Source organism: Oreochromis aureus, linkage group 7 (assembly GCF_013358895.1).
Source record: "Oreochromis aureus strain Israel breed Guangdong linkage group 7, ZZ_aureus, whole genome shotgun sequence".
NCBI lineage: Eukaryota > Metazoa > Chordata > Actinopteri > Cichliformes > Cichlidae > Oreochromis > Oreochromis aureus.
The window spans coordinates 22,939,411-22,964,737 of record NC_052948.1 but is presented as its reverse complement, the minus strand read 5'-3'; the positions used below and the strand labels follow the sequence as shown (position 1 = coordinate 22,964,737).

Here is a 25,327-nt window from a genome sequence, read left to right as displayed (position 1 = left end):
CAACCTGTGGTAATAGGTTTGCCAATTAGGTCATTGTGACCTTTAGCTAATGTATATTTTTATGGTTTTTGCTTAATATTTCAACATGGGGCTGCACTACCAATTTCATTGTCAGTTTTAGCTACTTTATAGAGCTTAGATTTCCTTAAAAAATCAGCATGTAGCTTTAGGTGAGCCTACTCAAGTCCTAAACTCTTTAGTAGACATACCTTTGTTTTAATGTTTTTATGTCACACATGCTGATCATAGTCTCACGGGGACCCAAAGTATGATCATTACTTTTCTGGCATGGTCTATGCTTTTTGTGGTGTTCTATTAACTTCTTAATTTTCCCACAAGGTCTTGCTGTATGTAATTGCTCTATTATGAAGCTTTCAGCTACTTTATTGCTCTTTTATAGGTTTCAATTTCCTGTCATATTCATGGAAGACTGAAGGTATAGACAAGCTTTTTTTATGTGATCTATATTGGCATCGCCCCCACTAACCTACAATCTCTAAAGCATTACTAAAAATCTCCAGAAGAAATGATGTTGGGCTTTTAGCAGTTTAATCATGTTTTTATTCCATATTTCCCTGTTCAAGGCCATCTAAAATGATCTATTCGTTTCGAAACCCGGAGTCAACGCGTGAGGGTATCTTTTTAAGTATTTCCTGATTATGGCATCTGGAGATTTAATCACCTGTATGGTTATTTCGCTTTGAAGGTATCTGTAATACAGTGTAGTCTTAGCCCGAGCTAATCTATTATCTTAAAAAAAACATCCTAAGTACATTAATAAAGGATGAACACGTTGAAGAGGCGCGCGCCTGTGCACGTTCGCGCACAAAAAAAGGCTCTGCATCTGTCGTGCTGAAAAGCCACAGCTTTGACTACAGGGCGCCCTGGAGATAATTGGTGTCCTTGGAGTTGAATAAGCTCATTTTAAAACACCTCAGGCCCGGGCTGTCCTGGTGTGTGACTGTGTATTGAATAATTGATTTGGAGAGGGAGGGGGCGGTTACTATCAGATCTGAACATAATGACTTTATATAATTAGCACGCAGCGTTAAAAAAAACATTTGACTCTGGGAGTTTTTTGCAGTGAGAGAGAGAGAGAGAGAGGGGGAGAGAGAGAGGGAGAGAGAGAGAGGAGGGGGGAGGCTCGTTGTGTGCAGAAGGGCTCATTTGAGGGGAACAGCCGCAGCCTGTGCAGATAGAGAAATACTTACGCACTGACATCAGCCAAGATAATGCTCAGCCACTGTTGATTTGAGGACATCTCTACTGCCGGGCAAGGTGATACTCCGGGAAGCTGTTTTCATCCATCCACGGGCTATTTTTACGCGCGAGGGAAAAGAGAGCGACTCCGCGGCTGTTTCTCTCGGCTCTCTCTTCGGGGACTATGAAGAGCGGAGCTGAAGTTTGAGCGACTCTAGGTTCAAACAGCGCGTCCAGGCCTCTGTGTTTGTTACCGCTCTTCCACGCAGGAGAATAAAGGCTGGTATTTCTCCCACTGTTGGATTATTGCCGTTTACCGAAAGGATGGTGCTGGACAAGGAGGAGAGTGAGTACACGTTTCCTCGCTTAAACTGGTACTCAGTACTTCCACTTTAATGGACACACCTGTGCAACACAATGCAACCCCAAGCAACTGTTTTACCACATCAGGTCGATTTTGATGATGTTGACAGGATCATAGAGTCTTTAAACCAAGAACATGCTTCAGGTTACTTATGTCTATAAACGGAAACAACACATCTCCTACAATGTCATAAAACTAGATATAGAGATAAATGTCCCACAGACTTCCCTAATGAAGTATATATATATATATATGTGTGTGTGTGTGTGTGTGTGTGTGTGTGTGTGTGTGTGTGCTTGCTCTATTATATTGTTAATGTGCAACAATCAAAAAAATAGATTGCAGAAAAAGCCCTTATTGACATTCACTCTTTGTGTCTCATTCCTGACAGAAAACTAACACTGAACCTCTTCTGTCTGTCTCTGTGTCTGTCTCTGTGTCTGTCTCTGTGTCTGTCTGTTTCTTGGCCTTTTCCCTGCCAGGTGTGTCTCTTGTGTCCCTCCAGTCCAGAGAAAAGCCGAGGGGCTGCGCCGGCTGTAATGGGAAGATACGGGACCGCTTCATGCTCCAGGCGTTAGACAGATACTGGCATGAGGACTGTCTGAAGTGTGCCTGCTGTGACTGCCGCTTGGGCCGGGTGGGCTCCACACTCTACACCCGGGCCAACCTCATCCTTTGCCGCAGAGACTATCTGAGGTACGGCTCCCACATGTGAAATGTGAGCGTTTTTCTTAGAGAATGGTACTACGATATCAAAGTGAAGCAAGTGGCCCGTACAGGCAATCAAGTGTCCACAGTTGTCAACACGTCAGTAAATAAATTAAATCTGTCCAAGCATCATTTGACAGTGTTTGGATGTGCTGTGCTTGAGAGGGAATGTTTTGAGTCACCATATTTTGACTCTGCGTTACAGTCTGGTGGAAAAATACTCGTTTGTTTTTCCCTGTGAAAGGGTTTATCTTGCAGGGTGACTGGTTAACGGTTACATTATCCAAACATGAACTAGTTTTGAGGTTTACGGGTTCAAGAGCACAAATAAGAACATCAGCTGTCTGCAGTAAACTTACACAGACATAAGCAGCATAAGAAAGAAAAGGCAGAACAGTGAAGCTTGCACTTTGTGAATGTTTCGGTTGTCTCTTAAAGTTTTTAAAACGGGCTTTGCTAATGGTTAATTTGATGTAGCTGGAGACATCAGTCTTTAAAGGGTGATATTAGCTGTGATTATGCCGTGGATATGAAGTTTTGTCAAGTTTGTGTTGGTACTTCAGTAGAAGGAACAGTTGATGTTTCAATTTCAATACACTTTTTTTTAGATAGTGCCAAATCACAAACAAATCAATTTTTATTATTAGTTAAAGACCCTTCAATGATAGAGAGAAAACCTCAACAATCAGACAACTCCCTATGAGTAAGCACTTGGCGACAGTGGGAAAGGAAAACTCCCTTTTAACAGGAAGAAACCTCTGGCAGAACCAGCTCAGGGAGAGTCGGCCATCTGCTGTGACTGGCCAGGGGTGAGGGGAGGGAAAATATGCACTGTGGAAGAGAATCAAAGAATAATAATAACTAATAACTAATGATTTTATGCAAAGTGGTTTATAAACTCATACAAAGTGGATAGTTTCATCTAGGAGCAGCACCACAGACTGCAGGTCTGAAAAATGAAGCCAAAGCAGGGGGCCTCAAACCTGCATTATTTCTAAGCACCAGCAGGGGGCGACTCATGTGGTTACAAATAGAAATCTAGCGGTCAAAACCCCACGGAAAAATGACACTGCTGGTCGCAAAAGTTGATTCTGTTCATCTGGACTGAAAACACTACGTCCAGATGAACAGAATCAACTTTTTGGGATTTACTTACATGGATGATTAAGCATGCATCAAGACATGACACTGCTTAATTTTTTCGCTCAATAAAAATTTTCCTAGTGAGTTCATGGTTTGATACGCTTGCCTTAAGTTCCCTTTATGTTCCCATGTTATTAATTTACCAAGTTCTTGCCCCAGTTAGAGTAAAACTGACTATAAAGCAGGATATCCTGTAGGGTTTGGCCACCTCATGATTACGGTGCACGGCCATCTGTACAATATCTGAAGTTATTCTGCACCTTTCCTGACTATGATTTGGTACAGGATGACTATATAGGTAAGTATGTTTCAGTGTACTTGGGGTTTAAATAGATTTCTACCTTAGCCTTTATAAACAAACCTTGTCTGCGTCAACGGGCTCCACCGAGAGTTATATACCTCTGATTTTTCTTGCCTAGAAATAATGATATCTGGTGTCAGGTCAGCAAAAGAACTCCTGATATCGCAGCCACATTGCTGAACTCATGTGTTAGTCTCATGTACAATCCAGCTGGATTTGGTTGGAGCTAAGTCGCTCATTAGCTGCACTGCACTTAAGAGACCAAAACCCCTTTTGACAGTTAAATTGGCTAGATTGCCTCCTGTTTTCCTCATCATTGCAAGGGTGCAGACCAAAAGCCTTTGAAGAGTGGGATTAAAACCATGTGATTTCTTTTAATTGGACCATTTGTAGAGAATTAGCATTGAGCTTCGTAGCCTCGTTAAGGAGCAGGAAAAAAACCCACCAGGTGCCTGACTCGAGCTCGTTAGATCAGAACATTCCGTTAATTAGGCCTCACTTTTGTTCTCGCGTTGGTCACTCATTTGATGACGTTTTCCATTTGTAATCCAGGGCTGCTCAGTGCTTTTCTCCCTTATTACATGGATGACCTTTTTCCATAAGGGTTCCTCCAAAGCCCCCTTTTTCTATTTGGCCTCTAATGGAATATGTAAATCAGCGGCAGCCACTTGTCTTCGTGTGTGCCGGGCTCTTGGGGAGCTATTTGGTCATTCTGTTAGAGGTGAATAAGCGGTGAGGACATCTGCAGCTGGCCAGCACAAAGCATTTATAGCAACACGGTTTGTTCTCAGGTGGTCTGAGGACAAGGTTCAAAAGTTGCCAGATAAATTTGGGGTTTCGGAAGAGAGTAATAAATTGACTTCCTTCTTAAAGCAACTGACATTTCATATAAATCGTGACATTTTAATATCAGTTAATCTCTATTTTGCTGCTCTCTATCAGCAGTAATGCATTAGTGATAGAGCTCATATCCAGTTTATGAAAACTCTTACATTTGATATTCTGAACGCTCACATATGTGAAGAAAAAAGATTAGTGCAGAAATAACAGATGTTTGAAGAGAATAGATGGAAAGTTGTAACCCTACCTTCACGCAGTGTTGGCAGAGCAACACTGTTAAAACAATGGAGTGTACTGACATTTTTCCAGGCTTGCTAACTGGAGTGCTATACCTCTAACCTCTTAACATGCCTCGGATTGTTGGCGACCTATGTAGGGTTAGGGATATAGTTTAGGTTCTGAATTTATGGGATATTTGCCAAATGAAAAGCATTTAACAGAAAAACTGTAATGTCAGAACGTATCAGACGTTGTTGGAGACATTTTATAGTATAATCAGCTGTTGATGAGCTAAACCAGATTTTAAAAATTAACTGCTAATCCTAAACTATAGTAAATAATTGGAGGAAATGGAGAAAGAACATATCACAGGGTTAGAGGTATTCAGTGTATTGCCATCCCCTGACCCTCAACTGATCACCGCAGATATCTGTTCAACCCGGATCCCGGTTCTGCTGGAGGTGTCTTCCTGATAAAAGAGTTTTTGCTTCCCACTATCACCAAGTGCTTGCTAATAGGGGGTTGTGTGACTGTTGGGGTTTTCATGCAGTTTTTACAATGCAATAAAGAGCTTTGAGGTGACTATTTGTTGTGATATAAATAAAACTGATTTTAACTGACTTACTGGAGTTTATGTGATGCATTACAAACCCCGTGGTTTTCTCATTATCTGTCCACATGGGGTGTCTGGACTAATTTTGGCAACAAAGCTGAAACAATTAATCATACATGCCATTTGACAAGTAAAAACATGAAACGTTTTCTGCAGAAATTCAAGCTTTTCTTGCCTTTCGCTCACATTTCAGCTTTTCGACTGTCGAGTCTGCAGATTGGTTGATAATAAACTTAATGGTTAGTTGCAGCCATAGCTTAATGACACAGCTCCAGATCTTATTATGAGAAGCTCATACTATCATCTCCTCATAATTACTACTAGAGGCGCGATTTGAATGGTTTTTCACACTTGGCTGCACTTATATGTATATAATGTGGGCTCTGCATTAGGGGGAGTGGAAACAGCCATCAATAATCACGCAGGAAACGCAGTGCGGTTCACCGCTGTAAATCAGTAATTGAAGTGATTATTTGCGAACGGTGCTCGAGCATCATCTGTGATGCTCTCTGGGACACACAGGCTACCTTTTGTCCTCTAGATCAGTGGGGTTTTTTTTCCTTCTGCAGCTCCTGGCTGAAATGTATCTGTGTTTGTCCAGATTACAGGCCTGCTTGTTGCCCTCTCTCCCTCTGCAGGCTCTTTGGGGTGACGGGGAACTGTGCAGCCTGCAGTAAGCTGATCCCTGCCTTTGAGATGGTGATGAGAGCCAGAGACAACGTCTACCATTTAGACTGCTTTGCCTGTCAGCTCTGCCGCCAGAGGTAAGATTAGGGTAGCAATTAGCCAGGGAGATCAAATTCAGTTGACTTATCTCGGAGATGTACTGGTGAGCTCACTGGTCATTAAGAGCATATTAGCAGTGCACCGTAATCAGAATGCGATGAAATCCCCTTCACTTGAAAAACTTCAAGGGGTTAAAGACTTTGTATATCACTCAGATAGTTAATCAGGCAGCAGTCATGCAAGATTAAATTTCTAAGTATCATAGCTACAGATGTATGCTGAAAATATGCCTGAAATGCTCCTCTGGGACCTCATCATTCACTTCAGCTGTAGCAAGAACCAAGACCCAGTTCCATATTTTGATTTCTCTCTGCAGATTTTGCGTGGGAGACAAGTTTTTCCTCAAGAACAACATGATCCTGTGCCAGCTGGACTATGAAGGGGGCCATCTTAATGGCAGCACCGAGAGGCAGCCTCAGTAAGAGGTAATATTCTGATGACGGTGAATTACAGTTCCAGACACACGGTCTGACAGTTTGAACTAAACCATGCACTTAAATAATAGGAAGGTATACAAGTGAGTGCCCCGGATCATCCCAAATATGACCACATGCAGACACGAGAGTCCCTAACAAGACGTTGCGAATTTAGAATTCCTGCAGAGAAATGTTTAGCTTGTTTTCCACATTATGTGACATTCAGGCATAAACGTGGGAATCTCTTAGCCACATATTAATCAGACTGAGTATTTTACAGACTCTGCACAAGGTTTTACCACTTGACAGGCATCTTAAGCCATCTGCATTTCAAACCTGAACTTTTCCAGTACTTAACAGACATGTGAAAATTTGAACTAGACTTTAACCTCACTTAAACATGCAAGCCTCCCCATATTAAGTCTTTGTGTGGTTAGATTGTGCTGATTTAAATAGTAAATGGATTTTTCTTATACACTGATATTGTGCTGGACCCGTTAAGGCCGTGAAGGTGTGCTGTGGTATCTGGCACCATGACGTTAGCACAGAGCCTTTAGGTCCTATAAGTTGCGATCAGACTTATTTGTTCGGCACGTCTCACAGATTCACGTGGACACCAGCATCCACGTGATGTTGCTTTGTGATCGAGTTTTTTATACTCAGGTGCCCATTATTAGTGCTTTCAGTGGAGGACAGGGGTCTGCTTGGGTATGACTGTGGCTATCCCATACATAACAAACTCTGATGCACTGTTTATTCTGACATCTTTCTACCAGCAGCATTAACCTTTTCAGCAGTTTGAGCCACAGTTGCTCGTCTGTTTGATCAGCCCACACGTGCCGGCCTTCAATCCCCATATGTCTCAGTGTGCTTTGGCCTCCCATGTCCCTGTTGCTGGTTTACCACTGTTTCTTCCTTGGACCACTTTTGATAGATACTGAGCACTACGGGCTGAGAACACCCCACAAGAGCTGCAGTTTTGGAGATGCTGTGAACCAGTAACACAGCCATCACAATCTGAACCTTGTCTAACTTGCTCAAATTGTTACACTTGCCCATTTTTCCTGCTTCTAACACATCAGCTTTGAGGAGAAAATGTTCACTTGCTCTCTAATATATATCCCGCCCACTAACTGGTGGCATGATGGAGAGATACTCAGTGCTATTCACTTCACCTGTCAGTGGTCAAAATGTTATGCCTGATTGGTGTATAGGGCTTTTCTACTCTACTTGAACACTCAAAGTGCTTTATACTGCATGTCTCATTCAACCTGGGGTTCAGTCTCTTGCAAGGATAATTTGGCATGCAGGCTGAAGCAGGTCTGAAAAAAATGGTCTGAAATTCATGTGTGAAACCAGCTTTGGTAGCACCTCTCCTATCTAAATGAATTGTGGGAGAGCAGTGACTACCGTCTTGATTGAAGCAGCAGTCAAATATGATTTGAAACAAACCTAAATTTCAGCCCTTTGGTGTGTTTGCCTCAAACAATGGGTTAAAAATGATTTTCTACCCCAATTTTAATTTTGCTATGCATGCATGTTACTTGGCTTTACAGATGGCTCAATCAAGAATCCTTATGATCAACATCTCTGGCTGCAGTAATACCTAATATTTATCTACTGTGTGAATATGTCAGTGTAACAGCTGACATAGGGAGGCCGGGATCTTTGCAGTAATACATTTCTTCCGTATATTTCTGTTCAGGATTCTTTGAGTGTCATGTGTCTCTGCCAGCACTAACATTAAGAAGAAAAATTGTAATTGTGTGAAATTTCAGAATTTCCTTTCAAGATTATTTGCAACATTCTGGCCCACATAGTGCTTCAGCTAACTTTGGCCAAAAGGTTAGAGATTTAATTTTAAGGATAAAGCAAAACTTTTTATATTAACTATTGGATTTACCTTTGGGTCTGATGACTACTTGCCAATAGATTCCTTTAACGGCTGAAGCTAAATCCCTGACTATCCACTATATCAAAGTATAAATCAGTATAGGCTTGTAAAGCTTTAGTGTGGTTCTGAGTACGGCCTTTTCTTTGAAGTGAGTGATTAATAATTCTCTGCTTGATATTGGTCCCTAAAGGATATCTTCCTGGCTACTTTAGGAAGATTAATATGTTTGCTTTTATGAAATTTATCAGTAGTAAAACTAAGGGAGTGCGCTGTGCTTAAAGAAATATGTGCTTCCAGATCACTTTTTGTGATTCACACAGAATTAATTAGTACAGTGTGTACTTTGCAATGTGCTAAGCAAGGCTCAAGGGTCTTAAGCAAAGCAAAAATGTTTATTCCCGCCATTAAAACTCTGGATAAAGCTTCCAACATTGCAAGTATTTCTTCCCCACTGTCACATATACTGTCCAGTGCTATAATAATGGGAGGGTTACAACATATTCATTGTGGTTGGAGATGTTCTCTGCACTGCAACCTTGTAACTCCACTTAAACTCGTGTATTCTTGCTTGTTATTAGAGGGAATTTAAGCTTCAGAAACATGACAAAATGATCCATTGCTGCTGCTCTGGTTCTAGTCGTGGGGGGACTGAAGCCTATCCCAGCTACAATAGGACAAGAGGCGGGGTACACTCTGTACAGGTTGTCAGTCTTCGCACCCACATCTACACCTATGGGCAATTTAGAATCACCAGTTAACCTAACATGTCTTTGGATTGTGGAAGGAAGCCAGAGTACCCGGAAAGAACCCACACAAACACGGGGAACGCATGCAAACTCCACACAGAACGACTCCGGCCAGATGGTGGAGTCAAGCTCAGGACCTTCTTGCTGTGAGGCAACAGTTCTAAACACCGTGCTGCCAGAGAATAATCATAATAATTCTGTCCTTATCTGTAGAACTCTTTATAAAGTTGTTAACTGTAGTCACATAAATCCTGTGGAACTACATCCTGGGTTCTGCCTTTTTTAAGCCCCTAGATGGGCGTGTGAGCGGTGTTCGGCTATGAGTGCAAACGGTTTGAGGAAAGCTGAAAGAACACAATCCACAAATATGAAGTTTTCAGGGTCAGAAACATTCCCTAAAGCCACCAGCGGCCCAACATATCATTATGATACTAATTGTACTACTACAGTAGTAAAATACACACCATCGCCCTGCACGATTGGACACTGGAAGTGTGTTTACTTTTGAATAATTTCAGATCTTCCAGTTACTGTTGAAAAATCTTGTAGACGTCATTTGTTTTCAAAAAAGAAACATCTTTATGTATTCAGGACATAAACACCAGAGTATTCAAGGTTTTAGGCAAGTATATCGTTAACTCAGGTTAAAAATGAGGTAACTTTATTACAAATGCAGACAGATGTTTGTCATATGCTGCATGTTTTGCTTGGAGCTCTCTAAAATGGGAGTCTACTTTAGATATGTGGCCCCAACCCTGTAATTTTGATAAAATGGATACAGTGAAAGCTTTTTGGCTTCACAAGGTAGTAACTCTTTATAAATGTTCTCTCGAGATCCAAGTAGCTTTGTTGATGTAGGATGTTTTTTTTCCCTTTCCCTTTTGACTTTTCATGAATGTGACCACTGGACGACTGCACATGTTGTGTGTTTTTCTACCTTCATGCAGCTGGTTAAAACGCAGATTAAAAAAAGCATAAAAATAATAACAAACACTACAAAGAATCTTTTATTGTGAAAAATAATAAAGATAAAAACATGTTTGTGTTCCACTGAACACAAACTTGAAAAGAATAGTGCTTTATAGTGAGAAAACAACCTTTGGTGAAAGTAAAGCAGAAGTAAATAAAGTATAGAGAGCAGGTAAATTCATCTACACTCCAAATGGGAGAATGAAATATTAATTATGCTCCTGCGTTTTTAAAAACAAGTGTTAAAGAAAAACTACCAGTGTTGGATTCTAGGTGATGCTTTCTATTTGACTCTTTAGGTTACATTTCTGTGAGTTGCTTCCAATGCAGTGCAGTTGTTGTTATAGTTATTGAACAGCACACGGTGATCAGAACATTATTTTAAATACAAATTTTATGTAAAAACACAAACTTAAGGCTTCTGTGAGCAAATAAAGGATTGCATTCATCGTAGAAACTGCAGCATGTTTTTGTTTATGGCTATGGAAAAAACAGTGCACTGATCTCTGACCATCAGAGGCCTTTAATACAAAGCAGGATTTCATCTTATCTGGGTAACCCTTGGTTATCTGCACTAAAAAGTTCACTTCTTAATAGGGTACTGGGTACTAGGACTGAGGTAATGTTCTAGATTACAGATCAGCAGCTATGAAATCACTGCCTACTAAACAATCGTAGCATCGCTATTCCTGGAGGATCCCTCTGACCTCTGAGCACAGATAGAAGGAGGTTTTCATTAGTCTCTAATGTCTTCGTGTTTCCCTGTTGATCAGTAAGAAATATAAATTCTTATCTTTTCTAGTTGGCAGCAAACAAATTTACGTTTTTTTTATTGTTCTGTAGGCATGGATAGATGATCCTAAAACACCTAAAATACTCATTTATAATCCATTAGATTCTCCTGTGTTTTAATGTTTTAATGGTAGAGTTGTGATGTTAATAACTCTGTTAACTTCACCGTCTTTCCACTTTTCTTTCTTGGTTTCAAATAGACTGATCATTAATAATAGAGTTTTTCTTTTCTAGTCTCGGTGACCAAAATGCTTAAAGTGCAAACACACATTCAAACAGAACTTTTAAAGCTAGACTGCTGTGCACTGCTTTTCCTCTCGTACCACTTATGTTGTCGACAGTAGTATGAGACAGTCAGCATTATCAATACAACCTCTTCATATTTTTCCCACAAGATATTTATACTTGTCTTTGTAACATTAGCTACTTTGTTGCCAGTGCACTTATCCATGATTATAACATAAACTCTTTCATGTGAGCGTCCAAGTGAAACTTGGCTAATTTAATGAGTTAATAGCCTACTTCGTGTGACTGCTTATCCAATTTTCTAAGAGGTGTCGTCCTGTTAAAAGGGAGTTTTTCCTTCCCACTGTCACCAAGTGCTTATTCATAGGGGGGACATCTGATTGTTGAGGTTTTCTCTGTATTATTGTGGGGTCTTTACTTTACAGTTTTAATTTAAAACTGACTATTGTGATTTAGCGCTATATGAATTGAATTGAACTGAATTGAACTGAATTGAAGATAAAAGTATAAAAACCTGTGTAGTTTTTAAAAGCCTTAAGGGAGTGAAATTGGCAAAATAAAATGAGTCTATTTTTGAATGAATGCATAGAGGCAATTAATCTCAGGTCAGCAGGCAGCTTGTTCCAAAGAACAGTAACTGGAAGCATCTTCAGCATACTTTGCTGTGATTCTAGGAACATTTAAAAGATCTCCACCTGATGACCTGAGAGGTCTGACTGGGTTGTAAACAGTGAACAAGTGAGAGCTGTACCAGGGAGGCAGACTATTGAGACCTGTGTGAACTAACAGTAGGATTTAAAAGGTCATTCTATGTTGGAACTGAAACTCTGTGAATCACTGTTGAGCTCCAGCTCACTGATGACTTTAGCGTGACCATTTCTGTGGATCTAAATCCTGATTGGTACTTATCACAAAGACTTAAAGTTGAATTGTCCATTTAGTTGTTTGCAAAGTGTGTTTTCAAATATTCTGCTGAGGAAAGAAAGATTAGAAATAGGTCTGGAATTATGAATTACCAATTACTAAGTCATTTTTCTTGAGCAGCAGTGTGATTACAGCACATTTGTGAGAAATATGGAAAGTGCAGGTCTGCAGAGAACCGCTGATAATATTTACTAAAGGATTTGTAAAACAATGACATACAGATTTGAATAGTTTGGTGCGAATGGGTTCAAGTAAAGAGGTGCAAGATTTTAAGTGATGAATCATTTCTTCAAGATCTTTAGAAGTGTAAAAAGCAGCAGGAAAACAAAACAGGAACTCGTTAAAAGGAGTAGAAGAAATGGGAGGTGGACAAATGGAGTCAAACAGAGAGTCTGAACAAAAGGGCAGGCTGAACAGTCAAAGACAGGTGAAAGATAACAAGGGCAGAGAAAACAGACATAAAGGATGGAAAAGAAAGATGAAGTGAAGCCACACCACAGAAGACAAGAAAAGCAATTACCAAAATAAAAGAGGAAGTGGAAACACAGAAGACAAGAAAACTAATACAGGCAAATCAAACAGGTAGGACGACACTGTAATAAATAAAAGAGAAAATTAAAAGCTTATGAGGCCAAAACTATCATCGGCAGCAACAGCTTTGTTAAACTTTCATATTCGTGTTCATTATAAGAGCTGAGCATGAAATAAATGATGTATTTAGCACGTTTTTCCTAAAACTGAAAAATATTACTTTTTGTTGAAAGTACCCATGTAGCACACAGTGTATTGTTCATAATACAAAACCATTGTTCTGCTATTACACTGCAGTTATTGGATACATAAAGCTGATGATATTGTTTCTTCTGAAGCCCCCAGACCTCACTCTGACATATTTGATGTTTTCCATCTCTCTCTGCAGATCAGAGAAAGGACCACTGTGAGCCAGCTGGACTATGAAACTCACAGCAGCGCACACCTCATCAGCTTCTTGTTTCAGACTGAACTGTATGGAAAAAAAGAAAAAAAGAAAAGAAAAAAAAAAACATTGATTGAACACATTTCCAGCAGCCTAACTTTGAACTCTTTATTCCAGAGCTGCGTGACTATTTCCCTTAAAGCTGACAGTTCTGATCAGATGGACTTGAGATCGACTGGGGAGTGAAAATGGGGTAGTGAAACTATCAGAAGATATTTTCCAGAGGACCTAATGTGGACGGTGAACAGAAAAAGAGTGAACTAGTGTTTGCAAATAATTCATAGTCTACTTCACCAAATGTGAAACACTAGATGGATGGAAAGAAGTCAGCCAGGCCACACATAGCACCAACCAAGTCATCCATCAAAGAAAAATACAAAGTTCCCTCTGATTGTCAGATCGCTCTGGCAGTCACTGAAGTGTCTTTTGTGGTGAACCCCACCCAGCTGGCTCGAAGGAAGCCCCGAAACAAACGGAAACTTTAGCAAAGATTGTTTGGCTCTGTTCAGCAACTGAGGAGTACCAGCTCCATCTCCCCGCCTCTCCGCTCTGAAGCCTCGAATGGGACTTCGAGCCCACTCTAGTTTTGTTCTCATTCTGCTCGCAAGCTGTTGTTTTCTTGACTAATTAAACTGGATTTGAATTTCACTTTGTGTGCTCATGGTTTTTTTTGTTTTTTTGTATGTACTGAGATTGCCAGTAATGGGTGGGAAAAGACATGTCGCCAGAGGGAATTAACAGTCTAAATATTCCTTTCAAATGTACAAAAGTAATAACTTGTCTCGTAAAAAAAAATCCAATACAAAATCAAATGTGCTTCCTTCAGACGATGAATATGCAAATGGTTCATTTTCCAAGAGAGCATAAAACGTGTGCACAGCATTTTTCTGCTTCAGTAAAATCTGAGCATCCCACTCATGTTAGACAGAAATTGGGAAAAAAATCACACTCTTATGTCCAAGGGTTGAACTCAGATTTAGAAAAAACATTTACTATTCAGTGGCCTGCCCCACAACTTCACTCTTACGGCAACATTTAAGGCCAGAAACAGTCCCTGTTTTCAAAGATAAAAACATTTAAAGCCTTCTGTACACCTGCTCTCTACAAAGTCCATGTTAAGGGTTAGCCCGTATGCATGGTGCAGTTGATTTAGCAGGGAACTTTAGGATTCACTTAGTTAGATTTTTACCATGGGATACCTCTAACAAATACACTTTCTAAATTTCTGCCTACTGCATCTTCAAGGAGCAGAAAAGCAGGGAGAGACGAAGGAGACAACAACAGGTATGTGTGAGTGGGACGACGCAGTACATGAAATAGTGTCAACCTTTTGGAAAACATCATATTAACAACTGCGGCTGCTTCTTTTTAGGTATAATATCAGTTACATGAAAGCTGAAGTTTTACTGTGGGAGTCATATTTAGTTTTTCAGGATAATAATTTAGAATTGTATGTAAGTATTTTATTACTGAAGGAAGAAAAATGCAAGTGCTAGGCCCTATGAAACACTTTCACTGGCTTCCCATTTGATCCAAAATCCAATCCATTAAAAAAACAACAACGATATACTTTGTAATCTCTGTATGGTATAGGCACACTTTCCATCTCACTACTTTTAACCCCTTAGTGTGAACAAATCCTCCTGAAATCAAAGTACTGGCACATTTTTCTTAAAACTAATGAGGACCATCGTATCACTGTTTTCTTCAATGCTGTGGGACAAGCTTCCACTTTCTATTAGATTTTTCTATTAGATTAGCCCAGTCAGTTTCCAATTAAAAAATTAAAATAAAACAATAATAATAGTTATTATTTTTAGACCCAGGAATCTATGACTTGATGTGATGATGAACAGATATTAATTCGATATAATGGCGCTTTTATTAGAAACTCTATGTTTTCATGAATGGCAGTGTAAGGAGTGCCCGCTGTGTCTGAAATGAACTCTTATGGGCAGCTCATGATAAAGCTCATTATAAAGTGGTACACACACAAACAGAGACACAAAATCTTTCCATTACCAGCCAGGGACATTAAAAACACTCTTTCGATCATTTGGCGCCACCCAACGGCGAAACTCTGTAACTACAGCTCCCGAGCACTTCCGTTCCTCCAGCCAACAAGGAAGTTCACCACACTCCAGTCTTCGTCTGCGTCCTCTCCGCAAATCTGACACAATATCGTCGTTATTTCTGTTAGGAAGGTGACTGCTCACCTGTCGGTATGGCGATGTCAACCTTTCAGAAGGTGACCCTCGCGACGTGCCTCGTGCTGTGCGTCGCGTTGCTGCTTCCTAAAATGCTGTTATCCCGGGGGAGGAAGGATGCTGCCGAGCGGCCGGAGGGTACGTCGCATTTCACGGCTTTTCTTTACTGGTCAGGTTGCCTCTGCGGTTCATATGGTTGATTTTTTTTTTAATATAAGGATGAATATCTTAATTTATTAGATTTTTAAATTGTGTTATGCTATTTCTTTTGTTAGTATTTCAATCCTAAATATGTGTTCTGCATCATTTATGCATCACTTTAGTTGTAGTAGCATTTTCCTCCCTGGCGAGGGCGCCAAACACACACAAGACACTATCTACCGTTATACGTGTATAATAAATGAATTGCTTTGTATTTAAAGGGGTTATATTTGAAAAAAAAAAGAGAATCTGTTAGCACACCTGCACAGACATTAGATGAAGCCTAACTCTTTAGGCAAAGCCACACTTATTTATTCAGTGAGCGCTGTGCTAGTGAAATAAAAAATGCATTACTTAAAAAAATCAGACAATAAAATGCCTTTCAACAGTAAGATTATTTCAGTGGCAGTGATTCCCATTTGGCTCCTCACTGCAGGTTCAGGACGGTTCCCTCCAATGTTGCACCGTCAGATGGCTCCAGAGAGCAGAGGTCAGAGAGCCGCGGGGTCCGGAGCCTCCAGGGCCCACAACACAGAGGCCATAGGCAGAGGCAAGGGAGCAGGAACAGGGGCGGGAGCTGGAGCTGGAGGCAAATCCAACCTGGCAGGACAGATCATCCCTGTGTATGGCTTCGGGATCTTGCTCTACATCCTCTACATACTCTTTAAGGTGAAGTACTAGCAGCTGGCGAGAAGAAACGGCATGAGATGTACCTAAAAGCTCTTTACTGAAGTAAAGACTAGCTTTCATGTAGCAGCTGTAATTAAACATCTCTCATCGTTTACACTAAATTGCACAAGTCAAAGTATTTTAATGTCAAGTAAAAATGAAACCATAAAGAAGTGAAAAGTGTTCACAGTCTTTTCTGCAAAGGACTGGTGTGTGGGTGTTTGTTATAAAGCATGAAGTCAAACACACACTTCCCTGTTGGGTTGTGGGATTTGCTGTGTTGTTTCTTTAAGAGTTTTAATCCTGATTCTCTCTCTGCTAGATCACGTCTAAAGGGAGCAGCAAGCCAGCAGAGGGGAGGTTCCCTGCATCACGCTCAGAGAACCTCAAGAGAAAGATCAGTAAGTTTTACGCACTCTCATTTAGCAGCTTTTAATCACTCACTTTCCCATCGTTTTTGCTTTTGTAACTAAGCTGCTAAATGAATCTAATGTTATTTTCTGATGGAAGCGCTGCAGGAGCCACATATTATCACTGTTGTGCTCATTATTGTCTGAAGAGCGTGTATAATGATCGTTGTCATTTTATGTAGTGGTAATAAAGTTGCAGAAACAGAATTTCCCCTTTTTTGGTTTCCAGCGTCAGCATCAAGCTTTAATCATTATTAAAGCTGTTCACTTGCATTAAGTCACTCGCTCTCAGAAAGCATTTGTGTTTATCTTTGGTGCATTAACCTAATAAGAAAAATCCCAAGGTTGTAAAAAAGAAAATACGATACAACTGTACATTGTTCAAATGATTCTGACTGCCTGTGCATCAGTGCATTGATCTATATTATCTGCATAATTTAAACGTACTGTGACCCTTTCTCCTGACTTTGTCCTTTCTTGGCCCTCCAGCTGATTTCCAGCTTGCCCAGCTGCAGGAGAAGCTGAGGGAGACAGAGCTGGTGATGGAGAAGATTGTTTCCAAAGCCCATCACAGTCCTAACAGGTGACTGCACGCCTTTTACTGAAGACAAAAAATTGCAAAAGCCGTCGAGCTTGTTTGTTATTTTAATTCCATGCATCCACAATCTCTTCCACAGCAGAGATACAGTGTGGGGTATAATTATTTGACCCCCTGGTGAATCTGTAGGTTTGCTCACTTACAAAGAAATGAACAGTTTCTAATTTTTATGGTACTTTTATTTTAATGAGAGAGACAATATCAACAAAAAAACATCACATAAAAGTTAGAAATTGATTTGCGTGTCACTGAGTGACATAAGAATTTGATCACCAAGCAAGACACAACCCAGTACTTGGTGGAGAATCCCATGTTAGCAAGCACAGGAGTAAGAGGTTTCTTTATTGGCCCCTCGGTGCAGTGAAGTCATTCTGGACCTTTAGGAGGAAAACAGCCCCAAAACATAATATTTCCACCTCCATGCTTGACAGTGGGGATGCGGTTCTTTGGGTCATTTTTCTTCCTCCAAACCAAGCGTGTCGAGTTGATGCCAAAGAGCTCGATTTTGGGCTCATCTGACCACAGCACTCTCTCCCAAGCCTTCTCTGAAACCTTTAGATGTTCAGTGGTAAACTTAAGACAGGACTGTACAGGTGACTTTCTCCTGTGTTTAGTTCTCTCATTGCTGTATGGACAGAATATATTCATTCAAAGCTTAAACTTTTCTGTTTTCCTGTGTGCAGGGTGAAGGGTGTGATGGCAGACCAGGAGGAGAGCCTCCTTCAGCAGTTGACGGAGATAACACAGATGATGCAGGAGGGTCAGCTGGTGGAGGGAATGGCTCCAGAGAAGAAGCCCCAGGATGACTGGAAAGGTAAAAGATTTTACCCACAGGAAAATGTTTATATCAGATTTTAATGTTTTATTAACTAAATTCTTTCTGTTCCAGCTGTAAAAGAAAGTGATCCTCTTTGATTTCACACTTGTAACTGTTCATCACTTGGGTACAGGTTCATTTGCTGTCAGTTACTTCCTCCACATCCTTTTTGGCTTGTCTTTGTGTTTTTGCCGAATTCACAGGACGGCCTCTGTAGTTCTGCTTTTCAAGTATAAACTGTGATACTTACACAGCTGCGCTCTCTTAGCTGGTGCTGTTTTAAGATTCTTTCAGCTTAAAGGATTTTTCTGTCGTCAGCCAGGCTGTTGATTGTATTTCATACAGTGATGTTTTCATTATTCAAGTCAGTATTAGAAGTGCTATTCTTACCACATGTAAGAATAGCCACTTTTGGCTCGCTACAACTTCTGAAAGTTGTGTTAAGTGGAGTGCAGCACTGTCCCAAGGAGACTGCCTACAAAGGGGAAATCGTCCACTTATAAAAATGAATATTTTTTTAGGCAGAGTCACAGAACGCTGTGATTGCACCTCCTATCATGATGATTATGTTTGGTCAGCAAGCAAAAGGCAGTTTTTACCAAAGTAAAGAATAAAATGATCCAGCCAGAACACGAGCGATCTGTGTTTGGTTTTAAGTCCTTGATAGTTTATTTCTTCTTCAGAACTTTCTACACTTTGATATATCCATTTCCTGTGCTGCGGTTCTGAATTACTTTTTTGTTTTCATACTCAGTTCTCTGGTCTCTGGTCAGTGTTTAACTCCAGCTGCAGTCCCATTAAATCCCCCCCAAAAAATGACTGAAGTGAAGTCAGGAGACCCACTGCTGTGTGTGTGTGTGTGTGTGTGTGTGTGTGTGTGTGTGTGTGTGTGGACTAAAGCCAGACTGATACTGGAGATTTAGGGCTGATGATTTTTAGAGTGAGAAACTCCAGACTCTATATATCAGCAGTTTGTCTTTATAAATTCATGCAAACATACAAAATGATGCAATGGTTGTTTTTCACTTTCCAGCCACATGTGCTGCAGACAGCAGAGAGTATTTAAAACAATGGCGTAAAGTAATTAAAACATTTTGATCTTTCTTTGCTTTGATTAGCATTCAAATCATATTGATGTATATCTGACCACAACAATATGTGAGTCAGGGTGGAGTGACACAAAAGGAAGGACTGGAGCGACGACTTCCACCTAATAGTCAGTCCTTAGTTTACTAATATCTGACTAAATCATTTTGATACATTTGCATCTGAAGAAGTTGATAATTGCTCCTTTATTTCTTTGATTTTAGATTCTTAATTGACCAAAGCATCAAATTAACTGTACATTTAACACACCCTTGGAGAGCTCTGCAACAATGAAAACAGTTACTTAAGGTTGTGGTTTATGCACAAAAAAGAACAAATTCAGACCAGACTTTTGTGTGATTTCCAAGTTTTTTTTTTTCAAAGTTCTCCCAAGCAACAAGGCACTGCTTATAATTATTTGCCTTTCTGTCAGTAAAGTCTCTCTTTCACCAACTAACTTTACACTGCACCGGGATGAAGTGAAGTCAGCGATTCCCTGTATGTCGGAAAATGTTTCATAGGATTTCAGATGATTTTACTAAATAGTTTTTTTCTTTGCTTAAAATTAAGCTTTTACGTAAATTTCAGTTACAAAGTAAAGCTGCAATACTGAAGGCAAGATAGACAGATATAGATTATCCTGTGCTAACTGCTGTATTTTTGATCCACATTAACAGTCAAACAGACACACATTTCAAAAAAATAGCGACCAATAATGAGGGGATGCATTTCTGAAAACTTTCCACAGATTATCCAGAGGAGCCTCATCCATACTGGGAACATTCCCACTGCTGTTGTAAGGAGCACCACCACAGTCCACAGACAGAGGCAGAGAGAACAGAAGGCGACGGGGCCGACCTGCTCGAAAACCTCCCTGCAGACGTCACAGGTGGAGACGTGGTCGAGGAAGCAGAAGATCTGAGCAAAAGAGCTGCGAGAGAATCTGATCTGACAGCAGCAAGTAGAGAGGATGTAGGGTTAGAGAGTGATTTAGGGAAAACTGAGGAGGAGGACATGCATGAACACAGAAAGGAACTGGGTCAGATTGATCTGGGTGTCCCAGAGGAGGAAATGGTTGGAGTCCTGAAAGAGCTGGAGCTCACGCTGAGGATGACATCCGTATTGGAGCAGGAGAAGATTGAGGACCTGGCGCAACCAGCGGACTCAGAAATGGCCTGCAGCTTGGTCAGGCGCAGAAACAAGAGGAGGAGAGCAAAGAAAGACACAAACTGACCAACGCGATTCAGACACAGTCAACTTGAGCCGGGGTCTGGTTTGTGGGGGCAGATGGGGTTTTTAGTCTGTACTCATCAGATTGGGAGTAACATGAAAGCTGGTGATAGCATGACAGTTTCTCCAGCCTTGCTTAAATTTACTTGAAGGGAATACATGAGAAAAGATGTGAACAGGGCATATTTTATATCAGTAATATCAGCTTGATCCAGTGGCTGAAAAATTTATAAAACCCTTATTATCTAATACAGTATTACCCGTCTGCATGCACAAATTCATCAGATTTTTTAACATTTGAACATAACACGCTTCCAGGATTTCTGGTGATGTGCTGAAAAGGTGGAGAGTATGCACACAAAACCGTTTGTTAGATCTGTCACGAAGGTCAGAAGGCATCGGTTTCTGTTCCTCTAAGGGGACCTAATGTTATTACATCTGGTACTGGAAGATGAAGTATATCTAAAATAAAATAAAAAAAAGAGCAAGTAAGACTGAATCAGACCCCAAATGGGAATGCAAATTGTCTTAATATCTAGTGCACAATATTGGGATGTTTGTGCCTCTTCTCACCTTTGTCAGCAATGAAACACTACCATTAAACTGCCGTCATTTTAAATTTTGTTTGACAGTTTTCCTACTGTGCTCTTGACACTATTCTTAATTTAAGAATGAACAAAACTCGGGTTTTTAATTAGACAGGAGTTAGCCGAGTCCTCTTCTCCTCAGTGTTTAATATGAAGAAGTGTCTTCTAAACAAACCTACTGTGAGTAAAAGCACCTGAGAATTCACATCAGTGATTAACATGCTGTGAAGATGTTTCACACACTTTCCTGTATAATCTGGTCGTCAAATTATGCTGTTTAGTTTTATAGTATCTACTTTATGGCACTGAGTCAGACTCTTCTGTGATGCCTGCAATGTTAATCGAAGTATCGACACTCGCCATGAGTCAGCTAATAATATGGAGAGCAGCAGAAGCAGCATTCAAAAACAAAAAGGAGTTTATTACTTGTATCATGGTACAATTTAACCATACAAAAGCAACATCACATTGTTTGATGTTAGCAGAGAATATTTTGGATTAACAGTTTAGCAAGTGGCACATCACAACATCTTCCCCCTCTAAATATTTCTCTGTTGACTTGAATTAAGTATCATGTGGTTGTCTGGGATCTACAGGAAGCAGACCACTGGCGTGCTGCCTCAGTGCTCCATTGGCTCATCAGAGGCCTCTGCAGGAGCAGGTTCATCTGCAGGCTGGGCAACCTGAAACACAATTATTTTTTCAGTTTTATCTTAGATAGTATACTATCATGAAGTGACAAGGAAATGTTTCTCCAGAGCTGGACTGGATAAACCTTTGCAGTACCTTTCTTTGTGGCCTCTCCTCTAGCCCTTCCAGGAATGGGGCAACATCGTTATCGTCATAAATGATGAACTCCATGTCTTTCCCGACAATGCCGATGGAAACATTCTGAAAGAAAAAGGGCACAGTGCTGAGAAACTGCCTCTGTGCTGCACAAGCTCATGTCTCATTAAAGGCAAGATTTGTGCTAGCTGAGTGTGTAAGAAGGTGCCGTATCAGGTGGGTGTGGAGGGAGCTGGGGTACCTTGGTAGTGAGGTCCTGCTCAGTAGGGAGGGTTTCTCTGAGAGCACGGAGGCCATGCTGGACCAGTTCATTCAGGTTACCTGACAACAAAACCCACATGTCAGTGTGACCATTCACGTTTATATTGTAAAACTGCATTGATGACTAAAATATTTCAACATGTCCCAAAGTGCCTCAAGATGCTCATGGCCAAATTTCATTAGTTATTTAACAATACAACAGGATAAGTGTTCATTTGCAGTTTAAACTGCTTTAAATGTAAATGCTTCTGAGAAGGTTAAAAATTAAAAAATGGATCTTACAGTCAGAGAATTTATCCATGCATCTCTCCAGGTAGGTGCGTGCAGACTGGGAACGCGCTCCGATGGACATGGCTTTACAGTCAAAGTAGTTTGCTGACGGGCAGGTCTGGAAGATGTGAGGTCCCATGTCCTGTTTGACACAAAACAAATAAATATCAACTGCACTGACTACTGAAACCTTTATAGTCTTTCAGCTGCAGATAATGCTATACATGCATGAATCCAGGCAGATATTTAACAAAGAGCAGGCGTGAAACAAACTCACATCATAACCAGCAATAAGGAGTCCAACACCGTAGGGCCTTCTTCCATATCTCTGTGTTGGGATTTGGGTTTCTGCAGTTTAAGTCAAGAATCATGTGACTCACTTTTTTTTTTTTTTTTTAATCCTCTCATGAAGACAACCAGAAAACAGTCTAGTTTCTCTCACTCACACAGGAAACACATGCTATAACATATATTAGTATAACTGATAACAGTAGAGAGGATACTGCTGCCAACAAGAGTGACAAGACGTGACGTTGGGAGGGGCCTGTCGAAGACAAATCTCGAGTCCAAGCACTCCTGACGCATGAAGTTACTGTGGGAGAGAAGGTGTAGGAATTGTATTTAAGAATATTATGTACTATAATCATGAGCGACTTACTCTGCACCATCAGCGTCACTGTTACCTACCAGAGCAGCCTGGCATCAGCAGTCAGTCCAGCAATGGAGATACCAATGTGGTTGTCAACATGGAGGATCTTCTTCTGGTGGGCCGCCAGTTCAGACTGGGCTCTCTGCAAGAGAAACATGACACATCAGTTGTGGATATTCAGTCATTGTGCTTTGACACCAATACCCTGTTGCAGGTTTTCTCGGCTGCTGGACTTTAATATACTTTAATATACTTCCTATAATAAGAAACAGGCTTTTTTCCCCCCTTTTCTATAAATAAGACAAGTAGGCAAGATGACACAAAGGAAATCCTTTTTATATGTTTAGAGACACTCAGAAACATACTACTGACCCACAAAATATTCAGGAAAGAAGTATAATTGTGTAGATACTTGGTGACAGTGTGTTAAAAAATAAAAACCTACAGACTTGTTTTTCTGCATCAGGAACAACGCCTGTATAGTGACCAATTTTCTGGCATTTATCCAAGGCATAAAAAACTGCAATGTCATAAGATCACCATCAAACACTGCATGACTGTACCTTTAGTGCCACCAGGACTGCATGGGTTCTGGATTTCAGCCCTACAGTTGCAGACCCTTGTTTCACAGCCTCCATGGCATACTCGATTTGATGAATACGCCCCTGTTCACAGATGGACACACTTATTTCACTCATCATGCTATCAAGTGTTAATGATGCACTTAGTCAGTGAAAGACATGACTTACCTGTGGGCTCCATACGGTCACATCGTTGTCGTACTGGTTGCGGAACTAAAGACAAACAAAAAACAAGCAGTCACTTAAAAGACTGTTATTAAAATATCACACACAGGAGCTGAACTTACATAGTTGTCTTGCATTATAAGCAGTTTTCTTGGTTAGCTACTGTTTCTCAAGGACTGAAGACTGCAACTACAAAAGAGACTGTCTGCAGGTTGGACTTTTCCAGAGCCAGGTTTTAAATTACCACCGTGATTAAATTATTTATAAACACGCATCTCTTTACTGGCTCGAAACACAAAACACCAAACTGACTTTAATACTGGATTAGGACCAGACAGCAGCATAAATACTGGGAGCATGGTAAATGGCAATCATAAAATACTAAATGGATTTCAATTGTCCGTCAAGCCAAATAACAACAGACACGAAGAGCTGGTTAAAAAAAAGTTATGGGGATTTCTGCTTTTATCGCCTCATCAGCGTCACAATTAAAACGTTGGATTTTGTGTATTTCACCCTGTTTCTGTCATGTATTTTTTTTTAATTAACTTGTGGGGACAAGAATGATTTGCAATTGCTATGCACTCATGTTCATACACCATGTCGCTCTGAAACGCTCCCATCATACAAAAGTTTGACCAGTTAGAATTTAATGACGGCTAACTGTCATTAGCTAAGTAACCTTTACAGAACATCACTAACATTTACTATAGGAGACTTGCGGAATCATCACAGCCTTCGCAGTGATACATTTCTGCACAAAATAATTATTTCTCTTTTTCTAGCTTTTAAAGCCGAAAGGCCGGTGAAGTGGATTAAGGGAAAACGAAAGTAAGACATTCTACTTCCATCGCTAGTTTCAATGACGCTAACTCAGCCTAGCTGCTGAACGTTAGCCTTCCAATTCTCGATTCATCTAACAAATATTTAACTCATCATGTTTTAACAACATTTAATAGGAGCTAACTGAATATTTACTTAGGCAGACTGCGCTGAGTATAGGCTACGCGAAGGCTGTTTCTTTGAACACTGTGCGGCTAACGCTAGCAGTGCAGTGTTTTGCTTACTCACAGTGCAGTCAAAAGTTAGCCAGCTAATGTTAGCATTGTGGGAGTAAGTGGACCTGCTTTCAGGATTTCTTGAGTAAATATTATACGTAAAAATATACCGTGTCATTTATTCAGGCTTCGGGTCTGATGTATAATATGAAACTGACCAAAAAGTTATACATTTAATTCATACGCACCATCTCTGCTTAAGAAAGTGCCTCGTCCCCGCCGCCTGCGCAGTGATCCTCACTTGATTTATTTTCCTGACAGGACGTCAGGGAAACCAACAGAACCCCGATTTCAAATCAGTGATCAACCGAGTGAACTTTTGGTTGGTAATGTAAAAAAACAACAAAAAAACAGTCCAATCTCTTATTTTTTTAAAAAGCATTCACAAACACTCACAAAATATCTAAAAAACAAAATTAATAAAATAGAAGTGTATTTTAAATCTTGCCTCTACAAATGCAAATATTATAAAATCAAATAAGAGAAAATAAAACAACCGTTTTAATTTGTTAAGGTAAATCTAAAACTAATCAATTGCAATGTTTTTTTTTTTTTACTTAAATCATAAGAAGGATCGTGAAAAGAGAACCCATTTGGATATGAAAAAGTGAACTG

At 40.3% G+C, this 25,327-nt stretch overlaps 3 protein-coding genes across 3 annotated transcripts; 2 read left to right on the top strand and 1 right to left on the bottom strand.

Moving 5' to 3' along the window:
* The first annotated feature begins 1,124 nt into the window (after positions 1-1,124).
* LOC116314022 (rhombotin-1) lies at positions 1,125-13,785 on the top strand. The gene is made up of 5 exons (XM_031731904.2): positions 1,125-1,546; positions 2,047-2,260; positions 6,027-6,152; positions 6,491-6,599; positions 13,081-13,785. Exons 1-4 carry the CDS (start codon positions 1,525-1,527, stop codon positions 6,594-6,596), a joined length of 468 nt encoding a protein of 155 aa, XP_031587764.1. The 5' UTR covers positions 1,125-1,524; the 3' UTR covers positions 6,597-6,599; positions 13,081-13,785.
* A 1,460-nt stretch (positions 13,786-15,245) lies between these two features.
* ric3b (RIC3 acetylcholine receptor chaperone b) lies at positions 15,246-20,974 on the top strand. The gene is made up of 6 exons (XM_031731911.2): positions 15,246-15,482; positions 15,982-16,214; positions 16,537-16,615; positions 17,114-17,207; positions 17,906-18,036; positions 19,874-20,974. Exons 1-6 carry the CDS (start codon positions 15,362-15,364, stop codon positions 20,356-20,358), a joined length of 1,143 nt encoding a protein of 380 aa, XP_031587771.1. The 5' UTR covers positions 15,246-15,361; the 3' UTR covers positions 20,359-20,974.
* A 368-nt stretch (positions 20,975-21,342) lies between these two features.
* On the bottom strand, positions 21,343-25,024 carry psma1 (proteasome 20S subunit alpha 1). The gene is made up of 10 exons (XM_031731903.2): positions 24,901-25,024; positions 23,658-23,702; positions 23,472-23,573; positions 22,947-23,050; positions 22,763-22,851; positions 22,537-22,607; positions 22,272-22,401; positions 21,970-22,049; positions 21,729-21,833; positions 21,343-21,625 (listed from the first exon to the last, which is right to left on the bottom strand). Exons 1-10 carry the CDS (start codon positions 24,901-24,903, stop codon positions 21,563-21,565), a joined length of 792 nt encoding a protein of 263 aa, XP_031587763.1. The 5' UTR covers positions 24,904-25,024; the 3' UTR covers positions 21,343-21,562.
* Between the last annotated feature and the right edge of the window lie 303 nt (positions 25,025-25,327).